This window comes from Dermacentor albipictus, chromosome 4, assembly GCF_038994185.2.
Source record: "Dermacentor albipictus isolate Rhodes 1998 colony chromosome 4, USDA_Dalb.pri_finalv2, whole genome shotgun sequence".
Lineage (NCBI taxonomy): Eukaryota > Metazoa > Arthropoda > Arachnida > Ixodida > Ixodidae > Dermacentor > Dermacentor albipictus.
Window position 1 is genome coordinate 137854385 of NC_091824.1, and position 21965 is coordinate 137876349.

The window sequence follows — 21965 nt, forward strand, 5'->3', positions numbered from 1 at the left end:
CAGGCAAAAGAGCGTAACTTTTTAGGGGGGCGTATTGTAACATGTGAACTTTGCGACCACGTCTTTCTGAACACTTCAAGAGCTACATTGATTCGGAAGAGATACCGGCGTCAACCGCCTTACGATGGGCGCTTAAAAAGGTATTTATTGACAATGATAAAATAAAATAGATTTGACTCTTCTTTACTGGTCACGCATATATAAAATTGTTAAGGAATTTTATTTTCGTCTAATGAATCTAATTGTGTCTCGCTTTAATTAAAAACATTTTTTTTCTTTCACAATGTTTCTTCCATCCAAACACAGTCGCGCTTGTATCGCTGCTCCCATAACCACCCTTGCTGATATCGGTGAAAATTTGTTCTGAATCGCTTTTCGCCCGAAGCTTCGCGACCTGTTCGGATCGACTTTGACTCTGATGAGCCGGACAAGCATGCCAGCGTTTATGCAAGTGTCACGGACTGTCCCAGAGTAATTGCTGCTGGCCGTGTGTCTTCAAGAAAATACACAATTCGCGTCGCACATGCAATCAGATTACACAAGCTTGAGTGAGAACAGTCAACGGGTGTACACATCGATAACATTCGAGAAATTTCCGATAGATGCATGCGAGTCACGCGCTGAGCGATAGAACTTATAGGACCATGAAAAGCGGTCGAAAACGGTAAACGAGTACACGTGTCAATATTTCTGCCAAGGCTCCACTCCCAGTCTCTGGAGGACATCTTGCGTACCTGTGCTCATGAACAGTAAACAGGCGACAACGCGCCAGGCACTCAGTGAAGATAACTAGAGCAACGTCTCATTGTCCTGAAAACTTTATAGACGGGGGCTCACACGAAGTCCTTGTGTCAGACTCTGGATGAGACCTTAGTGGTAAGAGGGGAAATCAGAGCATACCTGCCAGTGCTTCTTAAAGTGCCCCAATGGTTATACCTAGGGCAGAGCTGCTTCTCGGCTTTCCCGAATGGATTATCCTCGCTGTAACGGTCGGCATTCTTCTGTATCTGTGAGTACCAGAAGTGCACTTTGTGGCGACTCATTAATTATGGTGTGTGAAATGTTACTTGGCCACGTAAAGCTATTGGTAGGCAAGTTTGCATACCATGCTCACTAGGTTAACTGCGACATGACATATCGACGCACACTTCACGGTGACTCAGTGCCTATGGCCTCCCGCTCCTAAACATGAGATCAAGTCAAATCAAGAATAGTTATGTTTACTTTCAATAATGGAAGCCGCTGCCAAATAAAAGCTGCTACGTACAACGGTTTGACGGGGCGAATTCCTACCAAGGTTTTATAACAATGTACATGTCATCACGTTATTTTAACGACGGCATTCAATTCCACTTAAGCTCTCACACGCACACACAAAAAAAACTGAAAAAACACCAGCCTATCTACGGTTAATTGTTTGCTTCCGCTCTAGGGCGTTCACATTTCTGCGACATTATAAAGAATGCAAGAACGCTCATTTACTGAGATTTTCGCTCAACGTAAGTAATCACGCTTGGTCGCAATTATTGAGGCCCTCCATTGCGGCGCCTCCCACATAGTCACTGTTGTATTGTGACAATAAACAGAAAACTGGTTGGGATGCTTGTTTTGTACTTGTTCTTTATTGATGTGAATGCAGTTCTGTAGTATGCGTGATTCCAAAGAATGTATGCCCTTTTCGCTTCACTTTGCTAAGTGTTTGAAGCCTGCTTCACCTCCGCGTGGATTGGCCCGGTATTTCATTACCTCTGGGATCGGTCCATATTTTTGCCCACGGACGATGACACGAAAAGCGCCGACCAATGAGAGGCTAATGGCTTCGCAGTAAAATAAAAATGTACGGAGCAAAAAAAGAAGCTGTTGATTTCTCACCTTATGACATGGTTTCTTTTCATTTTCTTGCATCTATTCTTAATATTGTTCTTGCCATTATACGAAGAGGAGTAGCCGTCAGCACTGTAAGGTGACTACGTCTCTTTCTTTTCATTTAATTTCAATAAAAAAATACGCGGATCACGTATAAAATTATGGCGCTTGTAACTGACAGTTTGGCACGTTATGCATAGTACGAGCTCGGGCTCAATTAAGGACGCAAAATAACTGCGAAAAAGAAACAACGCTAAGAGCATTACCTTACGTGTGAGCATGGGATTTAAGATTGCTGCGTAGCTGGTCGCTGGGCGTGCTGCAGCTCCCAGGATGGATGTTCCAGCGTTAGCGCCATTTGTCTCCGCTTGCTTGGGAGCGCGGAACCGCGAATACAGGTTCTTGATCGTTTGATTTGTTCGAGTTTACATTCGTGTTCATAACCCGCGGCCAAACTTCTTGCCTTTTGTGTCATTCCAGGTATGCTTCCCGGAGTCGCAACTGGTGGAAAAATCAAAGAATTCTTTCCGAGCCATTCGCCTTGCTATTTGGTCCGAGTTTGAAGGTTCTTTTCAAAGTATGTTGCAAGACAAAACTTTGTAGCGACTTCAGCGCTTTAAATGGAAATATTTCTAGTACCTTTCTACGTCATCGTCATTTCACAGCACAGTGAACGTTACGGGCATGCTTGTCTAGCTACAGTTTGACGTGATAGCGTATGTCTACGTGTTTTGTGCGATTCTATAGAATCTTCGTTTCGACCTTGCATGCGAGATTGCGAATAAGGCGCGTCATGTGGTTGCCGAGTTGCCGCAACTGTTGGAGACAAAGCGTGGCTGGCCGACCTACGATACTTGCGGTATCTATAGCGCTGATTCCTGACACTATCAGTGAAGGTTACAGCACAGATCCTAGCAAGACCTCGTGCTCACTTTTGCACAACAACTTTGATAACACTGGCTGTTATGAAAAGGACAGTTATCATCCACTTAACTGTAGCATAATTAAGCAAAGGGAACCCTTGGGCTTTGGTGTCGGGTTTTATCCCCCGTACCAGCACGAAGTTTTCTTCAACTGCAAAGGTTTCTTGCTGAGAGGTCCGTAAGGGTCTCGTGTGTAGCAGTATGCTACAGTTTTGTGGACTACAATTTTTCCTTGCATAGACCTTGCTTGACCTCGCGGGCGTTAGCAGAACACATTTGCCACACTGACTGTTACCACTAGAATGCGCTGCAAGCGTCGAAGCTCTATCACTAGCATTGCTAGCGAGTTATGCATTCGGCAGCGGCTCATCAGCTACATCGTTTCTAAACTTGCATGGTGGTGCTTTAAATTTTGTCATTAAGCTATTTCAGTACTCCGAATACTACGTAAGGCTATAGAGAGCAAAAAGTAATTATATAATGTTTGCCATGTGTTTGGTGTTGAGCTTTGCAGTCAAAGCCGGCTACAACAGACCACAGACATACTACAGATCCTGTCATGGGATCACACGCTACACTGTAAACGGAAATAACTCCGAGGTGGGAGTATACTGCTTGTCCTCTAGCGACCCCCCGGTTCGGAGTTTTTTTTGCTCCGTATGATCGGAGTAGAATTTTTACTCCGTACGAGCGGAATTTTTGCGTGGAATTATGGGAGTTTTTTTCTGTCTTTTCTTTATTTTTTGCTTTGCTATTGACGGAGTTTTTTCGAGGTGCAACGGGAGTATAAAAAGAGCCATCGCGTGAGTTAGCGCGAACATGTTTACATGCAGAGGCTGCTGGTCAAATTTCGAAATATGCACACGAGACCGCGTCGAATTCGACGGAACAAGTCAATGAAAGCACATACATCATGACATACATAAACATTTCCGAAACGCCCAATGCAGAAACTTGAAAGACATCCCACGTACACGCGATACTCAAGAAGCAACGGTGCCAGTATATATAGCCACGATATTGTGTGCCTCGAAACCGCCTAGGGAGCAGCTGTGCTGTTTTCAGAATTGCGACTCACATGCTCGTTCATACGAGATCTGCCTCTCTGAAATGAACAGAATACCTTAATCAACACAAAACTGTTAATCCAAAATAGTGAGAGAAAAAAAAGTTAATGGCGTAATTTTTCAAAATTATCATGCCATTCTGTGAGTGCGGAAGCGACTTCGCACACTGCCGGCGTTCGCGGCCAAAAAGTAGTGCGTTAGTTACAGTAAGCAAGAAAAATGTAAGTGCATGTGTTGCATAGGAAAATGAAATTTTTGTGATATAGTGATAGCGTAGCAAGAAATTATTACGTGTGAGCATGACCCGCAGCAGCCGACATAACACCGAGAAATGCGCAGTCATACGTTTTATACACCGCACTACTTGCTCTGCGTCCGAGCAATCTGTCTCGGTTGCGAAAAGGAGCTACATCGCTGATCTGTCGAGTGAATCCCTAAACTCGGAGCCAGCAGGCATGCGTCTAAATCACTGTCTCGGATAGAGCGTAATGTTAATGCAATATCGGAAGCAACGACGTGACCAAAACATATATGCGCGATAACAATTCGATTCACATCGCTCAATAAGAAGCTTTATTTTCAGTACGCATACTTATGTCCTACCGTTTTTCTTCGGGCGAGGATATCCGTTCACATATACATAAAAACAGTTGCTTGCACTCCGGTCTTTCTCACTGGCAACACAACACCGCAACGAACTTGGGTTACGCCATTCATGCGCGACTAGCACGGATGTCGTCGCTCGAACAGTGGCTACTGTTGCCATTGCTACGCGGTCCTTTCAAACACTACACTGGACGTTGTCAGCATGTACTCAAAAGTACATAGAAGTCGCATTTCACGTACTGAAGAACACAAGACAACGTGACGCAGCACGAAAACACAGCCAGAACCTGAGCCGACATCATGAGCCAGTGAGCAGCTTCGAGGTATACCTAAGCCTTTTTCCGCACTTGAAAACGTGGTTCTTGCAATCATCGTTGTCAGCAAAGCGATCACAGCTAATGTACTTGAGGCTGAGATACAGTGAGCTTCAGGCATGCCTATAACACTTTCTGGAAGGAAATGCGGGAAACAAATTGACGAAACGCTGTCACGGAACGACACTTCACAGACGTAAACAAACCGTCAGCCATGAGCACTGCCCGCTCCGCCGAACGCGCCCGGTCGCTGGCGAGGCGCACAGCCTCATGGGAAGCGCCACGTGACCAACCTGTATTGGCGGAGGGGAGTTTTTTAAAACTCCCTGTCGGAGTTTCACGGGAGAACAAGATTTTTAAGCGGAGTAAATTCGCGTCATGTCGCCTTAATACTCCCGCAGCTAGCCAGCGGAGTGAAACGAGGGAATGGCGCTGTTTTGCTCCCATACATCGGAGTAAATATTTGAGGAGGGGTGGTTTTAGGGCACATCACCTCTTAAAAACTCCCAGGTGGGTTTATTTTCGTTTACAGTGTAATTGTTTATAGACTGCGCAGAAAGAAAACTTATTGAGGATAGGCACGTTCAGTGATAAAGCCTGCAAGTGAGATTTTTTATTTACCTTCAAACGGGAAATAACTTGGTAATATTATATTTACCGATACACTAGCCAAATGTTAAATTCAACGGGTAAAGTGCATTCACTGTGTCTGCCCGTATTTCAACTTTTCATATCTCATCGACTGGCTATGATACCTGTACGTTTTACGATACCCAATAGCTTTCTTTTGCTGGGTGCAGGCGTATTGAATGTATTCTGCACACACAATTATAAGAAATTGTGAAACCGATCAGAAAATGTAAATTTCCAACCACTTGGTTAAAATGTGGCCTGACCATTCGAAATCCCTTCAAACTTTAGTTAGGTAGCTTTAGACACATCCACTTGCAATAATTTGGAGTGTACTTAATTAGTCGTTAGCAACTGGTAATTCCGTATTAGATGAGCTCGTTGAAATCAATATTTTTGTAATAAAAGCTCACCGAACAACATCAGGAAGTATGCTACAACATTATGAGCAGTAAGATGCGTGGACCGAAGTGTCGAAGATGCACAATTGTCCAAGCATTTTGGAAGTAGTTTTGCACGGAAAACATTTTATTCGTTATCGCCTCGCTGTAGCTCATATGGCTCTGACCTTTTTTTTTTGTACTGTACTGTAATACGCTTGATAGAATGCCAGCCCATTCTACGAACAATGTCCACGGTATGCTACATCATAAAGCATTGCTTTCACTAGTCTGCTTAAAACCTCGTCCAATAAGCTGAATTTGGCATCTGCGGCAAAAATAAATCTCAGAAAGAAGTTAGGGAGGTTGCCGCTGGCTTTGTCATATGCTTCTTTTCACAGTCCACTGATTTATGCGGCTATTCTCGACGGCAAAATAACTTTATGTCCTCCATGTTTGCGATTTCAGCCTTTTCATGAGATCGATGCTGAAAGGTACAAGAAATATGGAAGGTTTTTCGGGTAAGTGCTTTGTTTATGTCGAAAGCATTTTAGTTGTTCATTATTAAATACGAATCAAATCAGTGAAAACTGCGGACATTGTTTATATGTTTTTAAGAAAATCCAAAAGAAATAATTGGTTTTGAAAATACACAAAGTGACGTTAAAAATAAAGATGCCATTAAATTGTGGCGCAATTTACCTGCCCAAACCAAGATATGATTATGCTGGACGCCATAGTTGGGAAGTGAGTGAGTGGGCAAACTTCATTTCGAATCAGACCGATTCGCGTCCGGCGAGTTAGTAGGCTGGGGCACCCGCCGACGTTGCGGCCAAGAGTTCTTGCCTCTCGTCGTCTTCCTTGGCCCGCTGGTCCACCCAGAGTTGGTCTTCCAGGTTTGAGCTGAGCAGCGCGGGCTGCCATCGCGCGCGGAGCCTGTCTATGGAGGCTGCGCTCTCAGTGTGACGGACTAATTTTAAATACCTCGCGTTCTTTACCGTGCACCGAAGTCTAAGTATACGAGCGTTTTTACACTTTGCGCTCATTCTTAATGCAGCCTCCGCTGCCGGATCGAAGCCGTAACTGTTGTTTGTACAATTCATGTAACAATGAGAAATAAATGAAAATGAATGAATGAAAAAAAAATATATCTCGGGATCAGTGGCGCAATGCCACAGCCAGGGAGCTACCGCGGCAGGTTCACAAGTTGTGGGGTTAAACCCACAAAGCATAATTTTTTTGATACGCTAAATCTGATGCCCAGAATCTCTGATTGAGGCACCGCAAATCCAATGTAGCCCATACCGGCGCTTTTGATATCCTGGAAGGAGTTTTCTTTTTCTTTTTTTAGTCGGGATGATTTGCAGCAGGACATCAATAATAAAAAAAAAATAAAAGCTGTCGTCGGAGGGAGCTTTCAGTTGTGCATAGTTCAACAAATTAATTAGGAACTAATTAATGACTGTACTGATTAATTTTTATATAATTTTTATATGTGGTGCTCATGAGATGTTGCCGCCTTTAATGTGCGCTGGCTGCTACTTTTTTTCACAGAGATTAAAAAAAAGGAATTAACTTTTATGCTTTAAAACTGAAAGAAAGCTCCAAATCATGAAGACACAACGTTCTGTCACGTAGGTGCATTAAAGTAAACACAGAGTGCTACACTAAAATCAGGGCACATAAGAATGCACAGATTACATTCAAATGAAGGTACGTGAGATCCAGGCATTGAAGTAACCAAAGTCGGGTCAAACAATATTTCATTGTTTTATTCGTACCAGCATACTTTCCGTGGCCAAAAATAAATCTGAATGAGTTGTTTTCTTTTTATTCGATGTGATATGCTGTTCGGCCTTTCCGGGGTTAAAGCTGTCCTTGCACTTAGAAATAAAGTTAATTCTCTGGTTTTATCGCACTCTGCAAATTTCCTTTGCATCCACAGTGGCTTTGAGACTGGAAGAGCCGTTCTGTTCGTCGCGGAACCTGAGCTGGTGAAGCAAGTTTTGGTGAAGGATTTCCCGCACCTCTCAAACCGAAGAGTACGTATTATCACGCTGTGGTGATGGTGATGAAAACAGTAACACAGCTGTGAATCCCGAAACAAACTTTCTATTGGGCGAACCCGTACCCACAAAAGCAAGTGGCACTCGAATTACAATGACAGCGGCGACCACAGTCGGCGATCATCGAAATCTGATCTGCGGGGCAAGGCGCTTCGGCCTTTATGCATGACTAGACGAAAGTTCCAGGCTAATCGCTGCTGTCCGCATACCTTAAAAAAAAAAAACATTCCACACAATTCGTGTGGCACATACAAACCGGCTCGGCGAGAATATACACACCAGATAGAAGCAACGATAACGTTCGAGTAAGTTCCAAATCATGCGTGCGTTTTTTGCGCTTAGCGATAACGTTAAGTTCTTAGCAGATGAGGCTCAGTCTCCGCAAAAAGAAAAAATAAATACACGCGTCAACACGCGTACGTACAGAAAACGTGATAATCTCGCAATGCGCAGTCGGCGGGAAAAAATAATGAAACATGGGATTTTCGAAAACGCAGAATTTTCGCGCAGTATGTGCACATAGTTTATAATTCAGACTTTTAGTACGCAGCAGCGCTCTGGACCTTCACAGTGATACGCAACATTTGATGCGCCATGCCTCGACAGCAGAAATTCAGACTTACTGCACAGAACTCCCGACTCCTAAACTTTTGTGACCAACTGCGCAGCGTACGAGCTTTCTAACTCGGAACGGAAACATTTTTCGCTCCCTGGAAGAACTACGTATCAACTGAACGGGCCATTTCGCAAAAGAGACAGTGGAATGTTCGGCCTCGACGCACGATATATTATACCGGGTACGGAGTAGCCTACATATATGGTGTCGTAAGAGCAGACGTAGCTTGACGACTTAGTTATGAACATAAGCATATCAAGGTACGAACGAGTTGATGACAGTATATTATAGAAACACAGTGGGCGAAAAGGCGACACATGATAATACTGTACTCAAGCGGTGGTTCGTATTTCACACAGTGCAGTATGGCGGGATGTTCTTGCGGATCGATGGCTTCGCGTTTTGACCCCGACTAGCGGAGAGATTGACGCCCCCGAAGTTTCTCAGTTAAAGTGCCGGCGCTGTGAATGCTCTTGGAAAGTCATCTAAGAACGACCGCATTAACATGGTGTGCAAACTGAAGCACAAGTCCCATCTGCCCTAAGGAAAGACGATATTGCTCTGCTGTTTTATAATGCCAGTCAGCCCATTTACCCCCATTCTTAGAGTTACACATACGGATGAATGTGCAGAGCCTGCCTGCTCATTGTCGCAGTTAACAACCTACCACATCCCTTAAAGGGCCACAAAAGAGAAAAATATTTTAAGCTGCATTATTAATTAAGCCTTCTACAACATTACAAAAGCCGCCATTACCATGAGACAGGGCTTTATAAGTCAGAAAAGATAAAAGAAAAAACACGGGTGGAGCCGCCGCATTCAAGTTGCGGCACCAATTCTCTGTGATGTCATGGATTTTGATATCAGCTCGGGTGTAGCTAATCTTTTATCGGTAAACAGGAACTACGTTTAATTCGCAAAACAGCCAAAGAGTGGACTTGGCAAATTTCAAGAACTTTTACTGAGCCATGATGGCCGAAACACGAAACGATACTCTGAAATCCGCAAGGTCACACTGATGTATTTATGCGGGGGTTTCGGCACAATATTGACAGAGAAAGAAAGAAACGTTTGACTTTCATTTTCTCTTCTAGGATTTAAGCAATTACCGCAGATATAAGGAAAACGTATTTTTAAATAATACTTTATCTGGCTCAGCATATTTAGTGCCTTTAACGCCCCTTTGATTGTGCTAGTTCGATCAACACAGGATGTCAGTGGTATAGTAACCAGCTTACCTAGGGTTCATTCACTTTTCGCAGACGTTCGTATTTTTCGACCCTCTGCTGGACAACATGATGAGCGTTGCGGCTGTGGACCAGTGGCGCAGGATTCGACCAGCTGCGAGTCCGGCATTTTCCACCGGAAAGCTGCGGAAGGCATGTTACTGTGGCCGCACAAAGCGCCAGAGTTACGGCACTGCCAACAAGATTTATTGTCACTACTTTCGAGGAAACACTTCGATCGTGCCAGCATGCCACATTAAATAGAAATTTCTCGCCACATAGGCATAATTCTGATATATCGAATTGAGATATCACTGGTACAGATCCATTTTCCTAGAACTGTTCCAAGAAATAACCATACAAAGAAGATGCGGAAGTAACAGTGCTTGTATTGTCGATTTTGGGGTCGTCTTAGTGACGCTGTTTATTTGCGTTTTGTTAGGCAAATGAGTTAGGAACTTAAGAGGACCGAAGAAGAAGCGCAGCACACGCGGTTGCACACATGTAAGAACTGTGGTACAATGACTTCTCTGCACGCACCATTTTAATGTATAACCTGCATAACATGATAGCGGAGATCATTCTCACTTCGCTTAGATATAGGGCAGCTTAAAGCATAGCTTAAAAGCGCACGCAATTAGAGCTTAGAGCGAAAAGCGCCGATTTCGTGGCCCGTATTTCCGCGCATCTTCGACGTGGTGTGGCTGCCTCGTTTTCCGTACCATGTTTCTCACCTGCAAATTACAGCGCAAAACTAAGTTTAAGGTGTAGCTAGTTGAGGTGGCATCTACAGTGTAGTAGTTGAGGTAGTGTCCACTGTAGCCCTGAGTATACGACACTGCCATTGCGTGGCGTGAAACAAGTGGCACGACTTCACGCGTAAGGTGCGGTGGAAAAAGTTTCCTTGCTGTTTGTGTCTTTCTTTTTTTTTCATTCGAGTGGGCCGGGACATGGCATACGATAGCATTAAAATCAAAACAAAGTATAAAGCGCGAAATGTCGAAACATTAATGCGTGGCCTTTTCGCCACTCATAACCTCTTCTTTTTTACTTTGTGCTATATTGTCTCAGTATGTTAAGTATTTCTTGTTGTGTACTTTATTGAAGTATTTGTTCCTGAAGAGTATATCAGCAGCTGCTTCCCGACAACGCTGTTGCCTCCATCGCGCACTGTCCCCGGCTCTTGGTTGTAAACTAAGCACTTTAACTTATGAGCTGTGATAAAATTGTGAGTACAAACAACTTTAGTCTAAAAGTTCTCTTTGATAACAATCGCAGATGAATTCCTTGATCGAGGATTGTGCCATTGTGACAGCGGAACACCTGAAGAAGGCGGCAATGAACGAAGAGGATATTGACATCAAGCAGTAAGTAGATTCGAGCTGTGCGAGGAAGATTCATCATTCCTTAATAAACGTCAATGCGCCACGTGTTTTTTTTATAGCTAACAGAAAGAGGATATTACTTGTACTAGAAATCAAAATCCACATTTGATTCATTAACAACCCATAACTGATTTTCTTTTGTCTAACTAAGTTATAGCATGCATTGTTAATCGCTTATTGAAGCCAGTGAGGTCTCAAGACACGGTCACTTGAAACAATTTTTGAAACGAGCACCACTTTTGATATACGCGCCGGCAGAATTGCGTCAGGACGCCTTGTTCAAACTTATGTTTTTGAATAAAGCGTCCTATTACACATTGCAGGGCAAATTTTAACTGAACAGCAATGCATTTTAACGCACCATTTGGGAATTCATATGTCAAAGGTGGTGCCATCCTCAGAATTTGTACTACGTTGCTATTGATTGCAAGCTCTCCGGCTCAAATTCTGCAATTTCTATGCGCACCCCAAAGAAAAGTACATTAGTAATGCTTTGTTAAGTAGTCGATTATGCATTCTGATTTCTTATGCGAGTACTGTCCACCTCTTTCAACAATTCAGCTCAAAATGTGTAATTGTGTTATTTGCCACAGCGATTCCTAAAACGTCCTTTAACATGCACTGAAATAAAAGCCTCCATTATACATATACAGAAGTATCGCGCAATGCCAAGTGCAAACTTGTTGCAGGCAAATGTTTCCGTTATTATGAAGTGGTGTTTCTTGTATACATGCTACTTAGAGTTATTCCCAGTGCCTTATTCTTTCAAATATAATTGTTTAATCTTGCTTTTTGCGAATGTCTGCATGCACGTGACTTTTTCTTATTTCTTGATATGTTTTTTTGCGGTCTATACCTATTAATACGCGTCAAATACTAAGCTTCTGTGTTCTTCCAGTATTTTATTTTTCATCTGAGCGTTAGACGAAGGTTTGCCTAGGAATTACTCAGGGCACATATTTTGATCGACGCAACTTTTTCCTTTTCTTTTTCAGATATTGTATATAATTTGTAATGGACACTAGGTATTGTGTACCGCATTTAAACTTTCAAGTCATTCTCCGGTTCCTTGTGAGCTTTTATTAATGTAAAACATACAACAGTACAAAAGCACTCTGGAAAGTGCAGCAATGTTGACAATGATTTACCTCGAGGGAACTGGGTCCATTACCGAAAGATCAATTTAGCGGTAGATGACGCCTTGTGCTTACATACAGTCGCACACATATAGTCAGATTGTGTCAGAAAATCGAAACTAATGTGTTTGTATTGTATTCATTCTTTGTTTATGATCGCATTATCATCCTGACTTGCCTAATTGTGTACACAGTCCTATGTTTAGCGGAGCAATCGTGCCAGTGTTGTCTGATAATGCATCTGGCATTTACCGTGTTTACTTTTGTTGCTATAATTGATTTTACTTTATGCTGTAATGCTCTGAAGGATACAGTTTCGGCGCTTGATTTCGCACCAGTGCCGCATTTGTGTGTGTCTGCATGTGTACTCTCAATTGATCACCGTCGTCCCCTTGGCGTTCGAAAAGGAGCTGTTGGGGACGGAGCTGTGTTTAAAGCTTTGCCATATTCTCCAAAGTAATCAAATTAAGTTATTAGCTAACTGCACGTGCTACCTCCCCCTCCACCCCCCCCCCGCCCTTTTCTTCTTTCATACTGCTCAGGTTCTTTGGGAACTATGCGCTGGACGTGATTGCACGCTGTGCCTTTGGCACACGCCTCGACTCTCACTCCGATCAGACAAACGAGTTCGTCACCAAGGTCAGGGAGTCCTTCTCCGGAGTAGTGACACCACGCCTGTTCGTGTTCTGTGAGTTGTGGCTGCTTCACCCATTCTCTATGTGAGCCGGTGAATTACCTGCATCACCCATTGCACAAGTTGTCTGAGTAGGGCGTTGTTAACGGCGAACATCGACACGGCGGCCTGTTTTAGGGTTGTAGGCCAACCTGTTTTTGTGCAAGCTCCTACGAACCAACCGCAGTGTCAAACGCGCGAGCGGCTATAGAGCCCGAGAAAGGTGGCGCAATAAGCCACTGCCAGGATTGTTTAGAACGCGGCAGGGCTGCAGAAATTACGTCATGGTTGCGAATTGACAAGTGACAAGCTGAGGCGATTCATAGAAAAATTACTGGTGAAAAGAGTAGAGTGAAAAGAGAAAAAAGGTTGTTAGTAATTGCGTGAGCTGCCTATATTTATAGGCTGCCTTTGTGGGCGACTTGGTCATCTGTGAATAGCTGCAAACTTTAGGGATGAAAGAAACAAGAGAGGAGGACAAAGATAAGAGAAAGCCCTGACATGGCAAAATTTTCCTTGAACGCCCTGTCCGTCGTTTAACATTATCGATGACTATTCCAATTTTATTATGATTTATGGCTTGGTAGTTTGGCCGCTGCCACAGGGCAATTCGCAATGCGTTCCATAGGTTTAGAGAAGCATCATTCCGAATGCGTTGCAAGGGGTTCAGTCATTCCACTGAGATTTTGTTACATATTTTTTCAACACTACTTTTGAGAAGTTTTGCGTACCTTCTCATTTACTACGTTTATTATGTGGCTATTTGAAGTGTTCTTATTCCATTTTATTTATTTTAATTTTTCATTTACTTACGTAATCTAATATCTCAAGAGTTGAGGATTGGGCGAGCTGGTATAGCATTCTAAAACTGGTACAGCGCAACATAGAAAGGAAGAAACAAGCCGAGCCGGCCAGATAAAGGAACAGAGTGCTGTTCCTTGATCTGGCCGGCTCGGCTTGTTTCGTCCTTTCTATGTTGCGCTGTAACAGTTTTAATTTATCACTTGTATGGCCAATCGCCCCCTCGGGTAAGTGTTCTCGATGTTGATGCTGAGTCCTTTTCAACATGGCAAGCAAGGTAACCCCTGCGAGTCATCTGGATCTTCTCGCCGTCTTCTTTTTTTTCAGCCCAAAGTTTTTGGATAATATTCTAAGGCGAAAATATTTTGCTGCTTTGGTACGGGATGGCTCAAAAGCTTTGATGAGTGACTAATTTTGGGAATGAACTTGCCAAAGGAAGTCGCGAGATGAGTGACATGATTTTGAAGAACATGAGCGGAAGAGGGGGAGAGTCCACGCAATAATCTCCTCATTTTGAAATCCATACCATGCACCAAGGGCACGAGCCGGAAGTGGTTTTGCCATACTCTGTCGGAATGTGGCCTCTGTAGCAGGGAATCGGTTTTGCGAGCTCGTGTTCAACCGCAGAGCGTCAAATCTCAGCCACCGCAAATGTAACCGCCGGGGTTGCGTATATAGCGGCTATGGCATTGCGTTACTAAGCCCGAGAACGCAGGATCGAGGCCGTGGCGGCCGTATCTATAATGAGGTGAAATGCTAAAAAAAACAAAAAAGAAAACATCGCCCGTTTGCCGTGCATTGGGAGCACTTTAAGGAAACCCACGTGGTCAAAGTTAGTCCGGTGTCTCTCTCCATGGCGTGCCACGCTATCAAATCGTCCTTATGGCACGTAAAACTCCACAATTTGTTTTAATTTAATTTAACCGCAAAAGTGTTTCACACGATGTGCCCGCGGCTGATGACGACAATGATTACAGATTTCCAATTCCGTGTTCGGGCGGATCCCAGTTCACAATTCGTACGACCTTAAAATTGGAGCCAAACGCGCTAAAGGGTGAAAATTACATATGCGTGTTCTTTCGAGTCGTCCTGATGAAAACAGAGCAAATGAATCCGATAATAACAATAACTCTTGGTGATGGTAACTGATAGCCTAATAGACTAAATTAAAGCTACTAAACAACTGTTTTAGCGTTTTGCACAGAATATTAAAAAAAGAATACTGGACTTAATTTCGTCATGGCTAATATAAGTGCCTATTGGAACCTGCACTGAGCCAACAAATTATGACCAACCGATCCGCAGTTGACGAACACAATGAATGTTATGTGACAAATTGAACTATCTCGGCGCATTTATCATACGCCTATACTGTAAACGAACATTGCAAGCTAACTAGAGAACTATGGAGCTGTAGAAGACGTCACTAAGCGCGCGATGTACTACCCGCTTTTAAAAATGATATTTATGGGGTCCCGCAGAGCGCCAGGTAAACCTTGTTGAACGCCACAGATGGCATCACCTCTATGCGAAGATATCGTCTACTTCGTAGACGGGTCTTGATGTTAAGGAGTGATGCTAAGCTAATTGGTTAAAATGTAATGTGCAATTTACATTCGCACGATATTGCCAGTTCTGCGAAAAAAAGCTACGGCGTTGCGTTTTAGGACCACTTTAGCTATCGCGCAGCCACGAGCGAGGTTTTTGTAACCATTGGAAGGACGTATCATATGATGAGCACTTTGGCGTGACAACGGCCGCCTCGCGGAAGCTGTTGCAACCATAATTGTAATCCCATAGCCTCCGAGATCGGGACGCAGGCCACTCCATCGCGGAGGCCGTAAAATGCCCACATTTATGGAACCAGAGTATGCCATCAACAAAACAAGCTTGTCAACGGTGACGCTATGAATTCCACTAATGCCATGCTGCTATTGGTGTTACCACATGACGTCAAAGGAGAGTTAAATGCGACATAAACAGCCTCGAAAATTCAAAAAGAGGGAAACTCACATTTTGCTTGCATATTGAATTTTCTCTCAGTGATAACTTGGGCTTGTGGCGGCCAGTTCTTATAAGGTATTTTGTTCTGTGTTTTATGACATGCTGAAAATAGGTCTATAGAGCAAAAGCGGTGACCTGAAGAAAAAAAGAACGTTGCAAGCCCATTTCCCTTACAAAAAATTTTAGTAACATTTTATAAACCGTCTTTAGACAAATGTTACTAAAACCTATCGACATTCTATAAAACGTCTTTAGACACCGTAACAACTTCCTAGTAACCTCCTGCCGACTATTGGCCACCGATATTGAATTGAAAGTATAGATATAAAATGTCGATAGAATTCTTACCGACTGCTTATTATCTTATGTCGTTAGAAAGTGTCAACTGTGAAGCGACTATTTATTGACCACCTTTATACATCCTAACTACTTGCTAGTAACATCCTGTCGACTATTCGCCACAGATAGTTGACAGGATATTACTAGATAGTCGTTAGGATGTATAAAGGTGGTTAATAAATAGTCGCTTCACAGTTTTTAGAAAGTACATAAAAATTTTATCCAGAGGTAATTACTTTTGCAATTATATATTGCAAAAGTAAGCTTTGATTATCTCTGAATAAAATTTTTATTTGCTTCCTAAAAACTGTGCAATGACTATTTATTAACCACCTTTATATATCCTAACGACTTGCTAGTAACATCCTGTCAACTATCTGTCTTTGGCGAATAGTGATTGCCAAGTGGCTAGGTGTGGCATGCAACAGAAGAAGACGGGTTTCCATTTGTGCTTGAACACATCCATTTAATATCCCCGGGCTAGTAAGGGGGACAAGTTCTCCAGCTGCCCTGGAAGTAGGCTGAAATGTTGCGTTGTGTAGTCTAGAAACGAGAAGAAAAAAGGCAATATATTAGTTTTGCTACAGTGACATGAGACAAGAAATGCCATGAGAAGTGCACAAGAGACAAGCTTTCAATCCTGTGAGCTATAAACATCTCCAGCTGTTTTGTGCAAAGTCCTAAAAATGCATGAAATGACTGAATTCGTGCATTAAAGCTGGGAGCGTGATGGATGTGCATAACACCAACAGATGCACGACACATAAATTCTATCGTACCAATTGTCATCTACAAACAAAACCTGTAAATCAACTTCAGTTTAATGAACTTCGATATTCGTATTGTGACTAGTACATGGAAGTTTCATGTGTGAATTATCTTAGGAAAGGCAAGGTGTCAGTCATAACTATGCTGCAGCTTTGCTTGGGCACAGGTACATAGAAGAGTTGATTTTTATGTTGCACTTAAGAAACACGAAATGATACAAGCAACATGTAAGCAGTTGAACAGGCATTACGGACGTTCTACAGCAAGATTACAAAATGCCTTTGTTGTGCAGGCAGACATTGTCAAAGTGAGCTTGTTACTAAACATGTTAGCTTTCCACAAGACAGGATATTATATTATCAGTGCATTCACATGACCAGGGCCTCTATCACAAAAATACACATGCCAACAGTAATGACAATTTTCTAGTTATGGTGGCAAAGCTTGCATTATAATATGCTATTATAATCAGGTTAATAGCTATTTTAGCAGGAAAGAAAGGAGTATACCCTAAGATAGCATTGAAATTAGCATGAAAGGAGTTTTGTTGAAAACTGCACAAAGAATATTAAGATGCTTCTTTGTGACACATACCTACTATGGTGTTGACCTTCTCGGAATCCAACAGATCCTTCTGTGGAAGGCATTTGACAGCCGCCCAAAGAAGGACCTCCCTTCAACGTCTTCTATTGAAAAAGGAGCTTTAAGGAGGCCCTCCGCGAAGTGAAAGCCTGAGTTGTTAGCATCCAGGCACAGCCTCTTCAGCAGGCCCTTTTCAACGTATACACCGTCACCGATGTCTACCTGTGAAAGAATACAACAACCAAAGATTCATTTTATACGCATTTGATCAAGGAATGGTTAGGAAGTAGGGTAAGGTTTGCAAAAACGGAAGTCGCTGCTTCTTGTTGATTCGGTTTAAAGAACAAAGCAGCCTTAGGTATACCATACATGCATTGTACTGAGCTGTGTACTTTTACGTAAGACTAGAAAGTATTGGGAACTTCAATGCGAAAGAAAGACATGCGTCTGCCTAGAACTAAGCAAATGTGTGCCACCCCTTGACACAGAGTGAGATCTGGTGCTGTTTTAGTGATTAGCAGACATTGAAAGCTTCAAGCCTCATCGAGTATAGGGCCAAGCTGTGCTCGATTAGTGGCGCACAAGTGCTCAAGAACTATCAAACAAGATGCAATTGTCTTCAAATACAATTCTGACTTCCCCTTGCAGGCATGCACTTTTAAATTTACTGACTGCACTTGGGTGTAAAGATTTTGTCTGACAGAGTGAATAAACAATATACGCAAGCAGCATTTTCATAGTTAGCGTAGTCTTTAATAGGTACTGATACCTTCAATTTAGAAAGCGCTGTATATTGGGCCTCATCAAACTAATTTCACAAAAGGTTTGTCAAGGTAGAAGCATAGAACTTTAGTCATTAGAAGACAGGTGAAAGTAGTTAATTATTGCAATTATTACTGAAAATAAATTTCAGACAGCTCATCCCAATGAGAAATGGATGCAAGCAGTTTGTACATGCCACATAAGCATTTAGATATCAAAAATAGGGATTAGAGAAAACCTTCCCTTAGAGGTTCATTATTACAAGCAGCCATGCCCTCGAGTAAGACATAACTTCTTTTTCTGTAGGCAGAAAGAGGCTCGAGTATTTTATTGACACATATATGTGCCCATGCATATATGTCATCTCTGTTGTAAACCTTTTTTTCATGTACATGCAAGGTGTGTTTATAACATCTCATTGTGCACAAAATTTGCGTAATAATTTAAAGACCGCGATTTTGTAGCGATGGTATTCCTTTGCGCTATTCGTTAGTAGGCTGACCGACGCCCCGGCCCGTGCTACGTACTGCAGCTGCCGGCCGTTAGCGGTGGGCGAGAAGAGTGATATAGAATCGAGGGGTAAGTATTGCTACAAAATCGCAGTCTTCAAATTATTACGCACTGCCGAACGAACACAAACTTTCAATGTGTTTTCATAATTGTGTGCCCATTCAGGCATAGCAATCAAGGCGGGTAGCAGAATGCAAGTACGCTGTAACATCAGAGGAAGCTTTCGCGAAATTGCTTGCTAAATGTGCACAGCAACATGGCTAACATACGATAGGAAAGCGCTTTGCTCTAGCTAGTTACACAACGCTCATTACGCAAATCATAAGCTTCAAGAATGCGCGCAAGCGCCAAACTTGCTTACCTTTCAAGGCTTGGCAAACGCTCCTTCGTCTAACAGGTACAGAAGCACCGACGTTTCTCTGGCGCAAGCACTGTAGAACTGCCGATGAACTCCAGCTCCACAAAAGCACAACCTTCAACAGTCTTCCAAACACTACAATTCGAAGCCCCAGTACCAGACTTTTGACGAGAGCGCCGGCAGAACAGCTCGGCAGAACAGCGCCGGCAGCAGCTCGGCAGAACAAAGGCAGTTCGGACGGGAGCTGTACTAGGGCACTCACTGACGACACTGGTGGATCGCTCGAAACACACGGCGAACTAATGGCGTTACACGAGTCCGGAGGGTTTGGGATGGTCACTGCACACAACAAGCAGCACGTTTTGTCTAGGCACTTCTAAAATTTACCTCAAATACCACCTCACTGCAGGGAGCACTTACGACAACCAACGTGGTGTGTCGACCAAACAAATACTACAGTAGCGCCACTCTGCGGTTTTTTAGAAAAATGTATCTTAAATGAAAAAATTGCGTGTTTTTTCCTAATAACATTTGATAGAGTCTTTTAATAAATTTATTTGGTCCAGAAGTGTGTACTTTGTACTTTGTGATACGAAGTTTAAGGAAATGTATATATAATAAAAACTAAGCGGATGTTGCCTTCAAGATTCGCAATTGCTTCAGGTGCATGCAGGTTGCAAAAGCATGGCCTTCGAGATCAGACTGTCACTCAAAGGAAGCCGTAGTAGGAGGCGGAGAGGCATTTAGGCCCCAATAATTGGGTTTACAGTGCCTAGGTAGGCTTCCTTATTTATAGAGTGTATACGGGGACTTCAGCCGAACCATGAGCGAGCTATACAGACGCACGCGGTACGATTCGGTGTCCGATCCGACGTGCGGCGCTGCATGCTACGGCATGAGCGGCGCGTAAGCTCCGCCCACATCCAACTCCCCAGCTTGAGTTGATATCCACGTCGAGAAACGCAATATAAACAACTCTGCACCACACTGCTTCGCTTTACGCGAAGGCTGTCGATAAACTTATGCCCCTGTGAGTGACAGAACACTTCACGACGGCGCGTTGTCCACTGACGGCTCCGCTAAAGCCAGCGATAGGGCTGGTAGGCATAGCTAGGCGGACGCTGCAGCCGACGGCGCTTGCGATCCAGTCCGAGCTCGTCGAAGAGTGCTTATTTTTGCCAAAACAATGAACACTGTACACTTAGGTCGGCCGTAATTAAATACAATTGGTTTACTCAACGCAGTCGTTGCGAAGGGCAAACGTGCAAGCGGCCTCGCTCAGACGGTCGGTGTGTGATGTCTGCTCGCGAAATGCCCTCGCGTCGCGGCTCCCGATCTCACCAGTAGCTTAGCGCTAGTGTACAAGGCGCTGGTTTGCGTAACAGGCACACGTTCGAGATAATTTTACTGAACTGGTAACTATTTCATGTCAGAAACAAACTGCAGCAGGCAAGGAAAAAGAATAACTGCGAGAAACCGGAAAGCCAGCACCGCCTCCGTGGAGGGAACGTCAGAGAACGTCACATGCCAGCCGCGCTGCCAATGGCTGCGGCCAGACGACGGTGCAGTTGTCGGACACGTCGAACGATGAAAATCTGCCCGGTTTGTCGCACGCCGGACGTCCGATCCGGCGCTTCGGCACGGCAAAACACCTCGATTCGGGCTGCAGTTTCGGCGCGTCAGACGCCGGATCGGACACCAAATCGGACCGTGTGTCTCCCGCTTTAGTTGGCGAACACGAGCCGATCAGCGCGCCGTCTAGTGCGGTGGTGCATGGCCTACGGGCTTCTTTGACACCTACTGAGCACAAATTCATGATCACCGCTCATATACACGCTTCCCATGGCACTAGCTCTCGTGTTTTCGAGAATACGTGCCCACATCTTGTATTGGTGAGACCATATTTTCTCTTAGCGTCCGGTATTAGAAGCATTTTTTTTCTATGAACATTCTGCTATCATCTGTTACTAGGAAGTTGATTAAAAATTAGGAAAACAGTTACTGTGCAAAAAAAAACATTTTTTTTAATGCAGCCAGTCTTTGCATATTCATTTATAGTTCAGATGCTGTTATATGTTCATTTTTCACTAAATCATTTTTAACAACTTTGTAGTAACCAGTGTTACTAGAAAGTTGATTGCAAATTGTGGAAAGTTACACCTGTCCATGAAACAACACTGTCTTGCACCAGCTATGTTCACTGAATAATTATAACCTTATTGAATAATATTCATGCATGTTTTGTAACTTGGGTTATGTACTTTAAGAACATAATTATTTTTATTACCTTCCTATTGAATCGTGTTTTTAAAAAGTTAAAATAGTGTGTCTTAACTTTCTAGTAACTTTCTTTTTACATACTGAAGTTAGAAAAGAAGTAACCAACTTTCTTTTGACAAACGTTACTAAAAAGTAAAAGTCAATAGGATGTTACTAAAGTTGATAGGATGTTGATAAAGGTTCTAAAGAAAGTAAGGAAGCATTTTTGTATGGGTTAAGCGATTTACAAAGTAACGCTGTCCGTTATATGCGACGCTAAATGCCCTCGACACCACGAAGCGTGTTGTAGCATCCGACGCTGTGCTTAGACGTATCAGACGACACTGTGATGTCTAATGGCGCGAACTGTACGTGGTGTAGGGTCATGGGCGTCATTCACACGACCGCCCTCAATATCGGCTAATACTAGTCGTAGCTGACATTGTAGTGGAACAACTTATTACTTAAATACTATTGCAGCGCATACCAACAAGCCCGCTTTCAGCGCTAGTTCATACGGAAGTTTAATAAACAAAGATTTGTTCAACGAGTGGTCACGGATTGCGGTAATGGCTAATCACCGCAAGTGGCTTGCGGTGTAGTAAAATTGGATCGCTCAGTGGAAGACGGGCAAACTTGGTAGAGTGGAGGCATCCTACCCTTTCCCCGTCTGGCCAACTTGTTTATCTCTCTT

At 43.3% G+C, this 21965-nt stretch overlaps 1 protein-coding gene across 1 annotated transcript in view; it reads left to right on the plus strand.

Moving 5' to 3' along the window:
- The first annotated feature begins 854 nt into the window (after nt 1-854).
- The window catches only part of LOC135895790 (cytochrome P450 3A24-like), a 34655-nt gene continuing 13544 nt past the window's right edge, over nt 855-21965 (plus strand). The window contains exons 1-7 of the mRNA XM_065423954.2: nt 855-1009; nt 2347-2443; nt 6255-6307; nt 7732-7828; nt 9731-9847; nt 10973-11061; nt 12758-12903. Of these exons, the coding sequence (XP_065280026.1) occupies nt 927-1009; nt 2347-2443; nt 6255-6307; nt 7732-7828; nt 9731-9847; nt 10973-11061; nt 12758-12903 (682 nt within the window). The 5' untranslated portion in view covers nt 855-926. The remainder of the gene's footprint in view (nt 1010-2346; nt 2444-6254; nt 6308-7731; nt 7829-9730; nt 9848-10972; nt 11062-12757; nt 12904-21965) is intronic.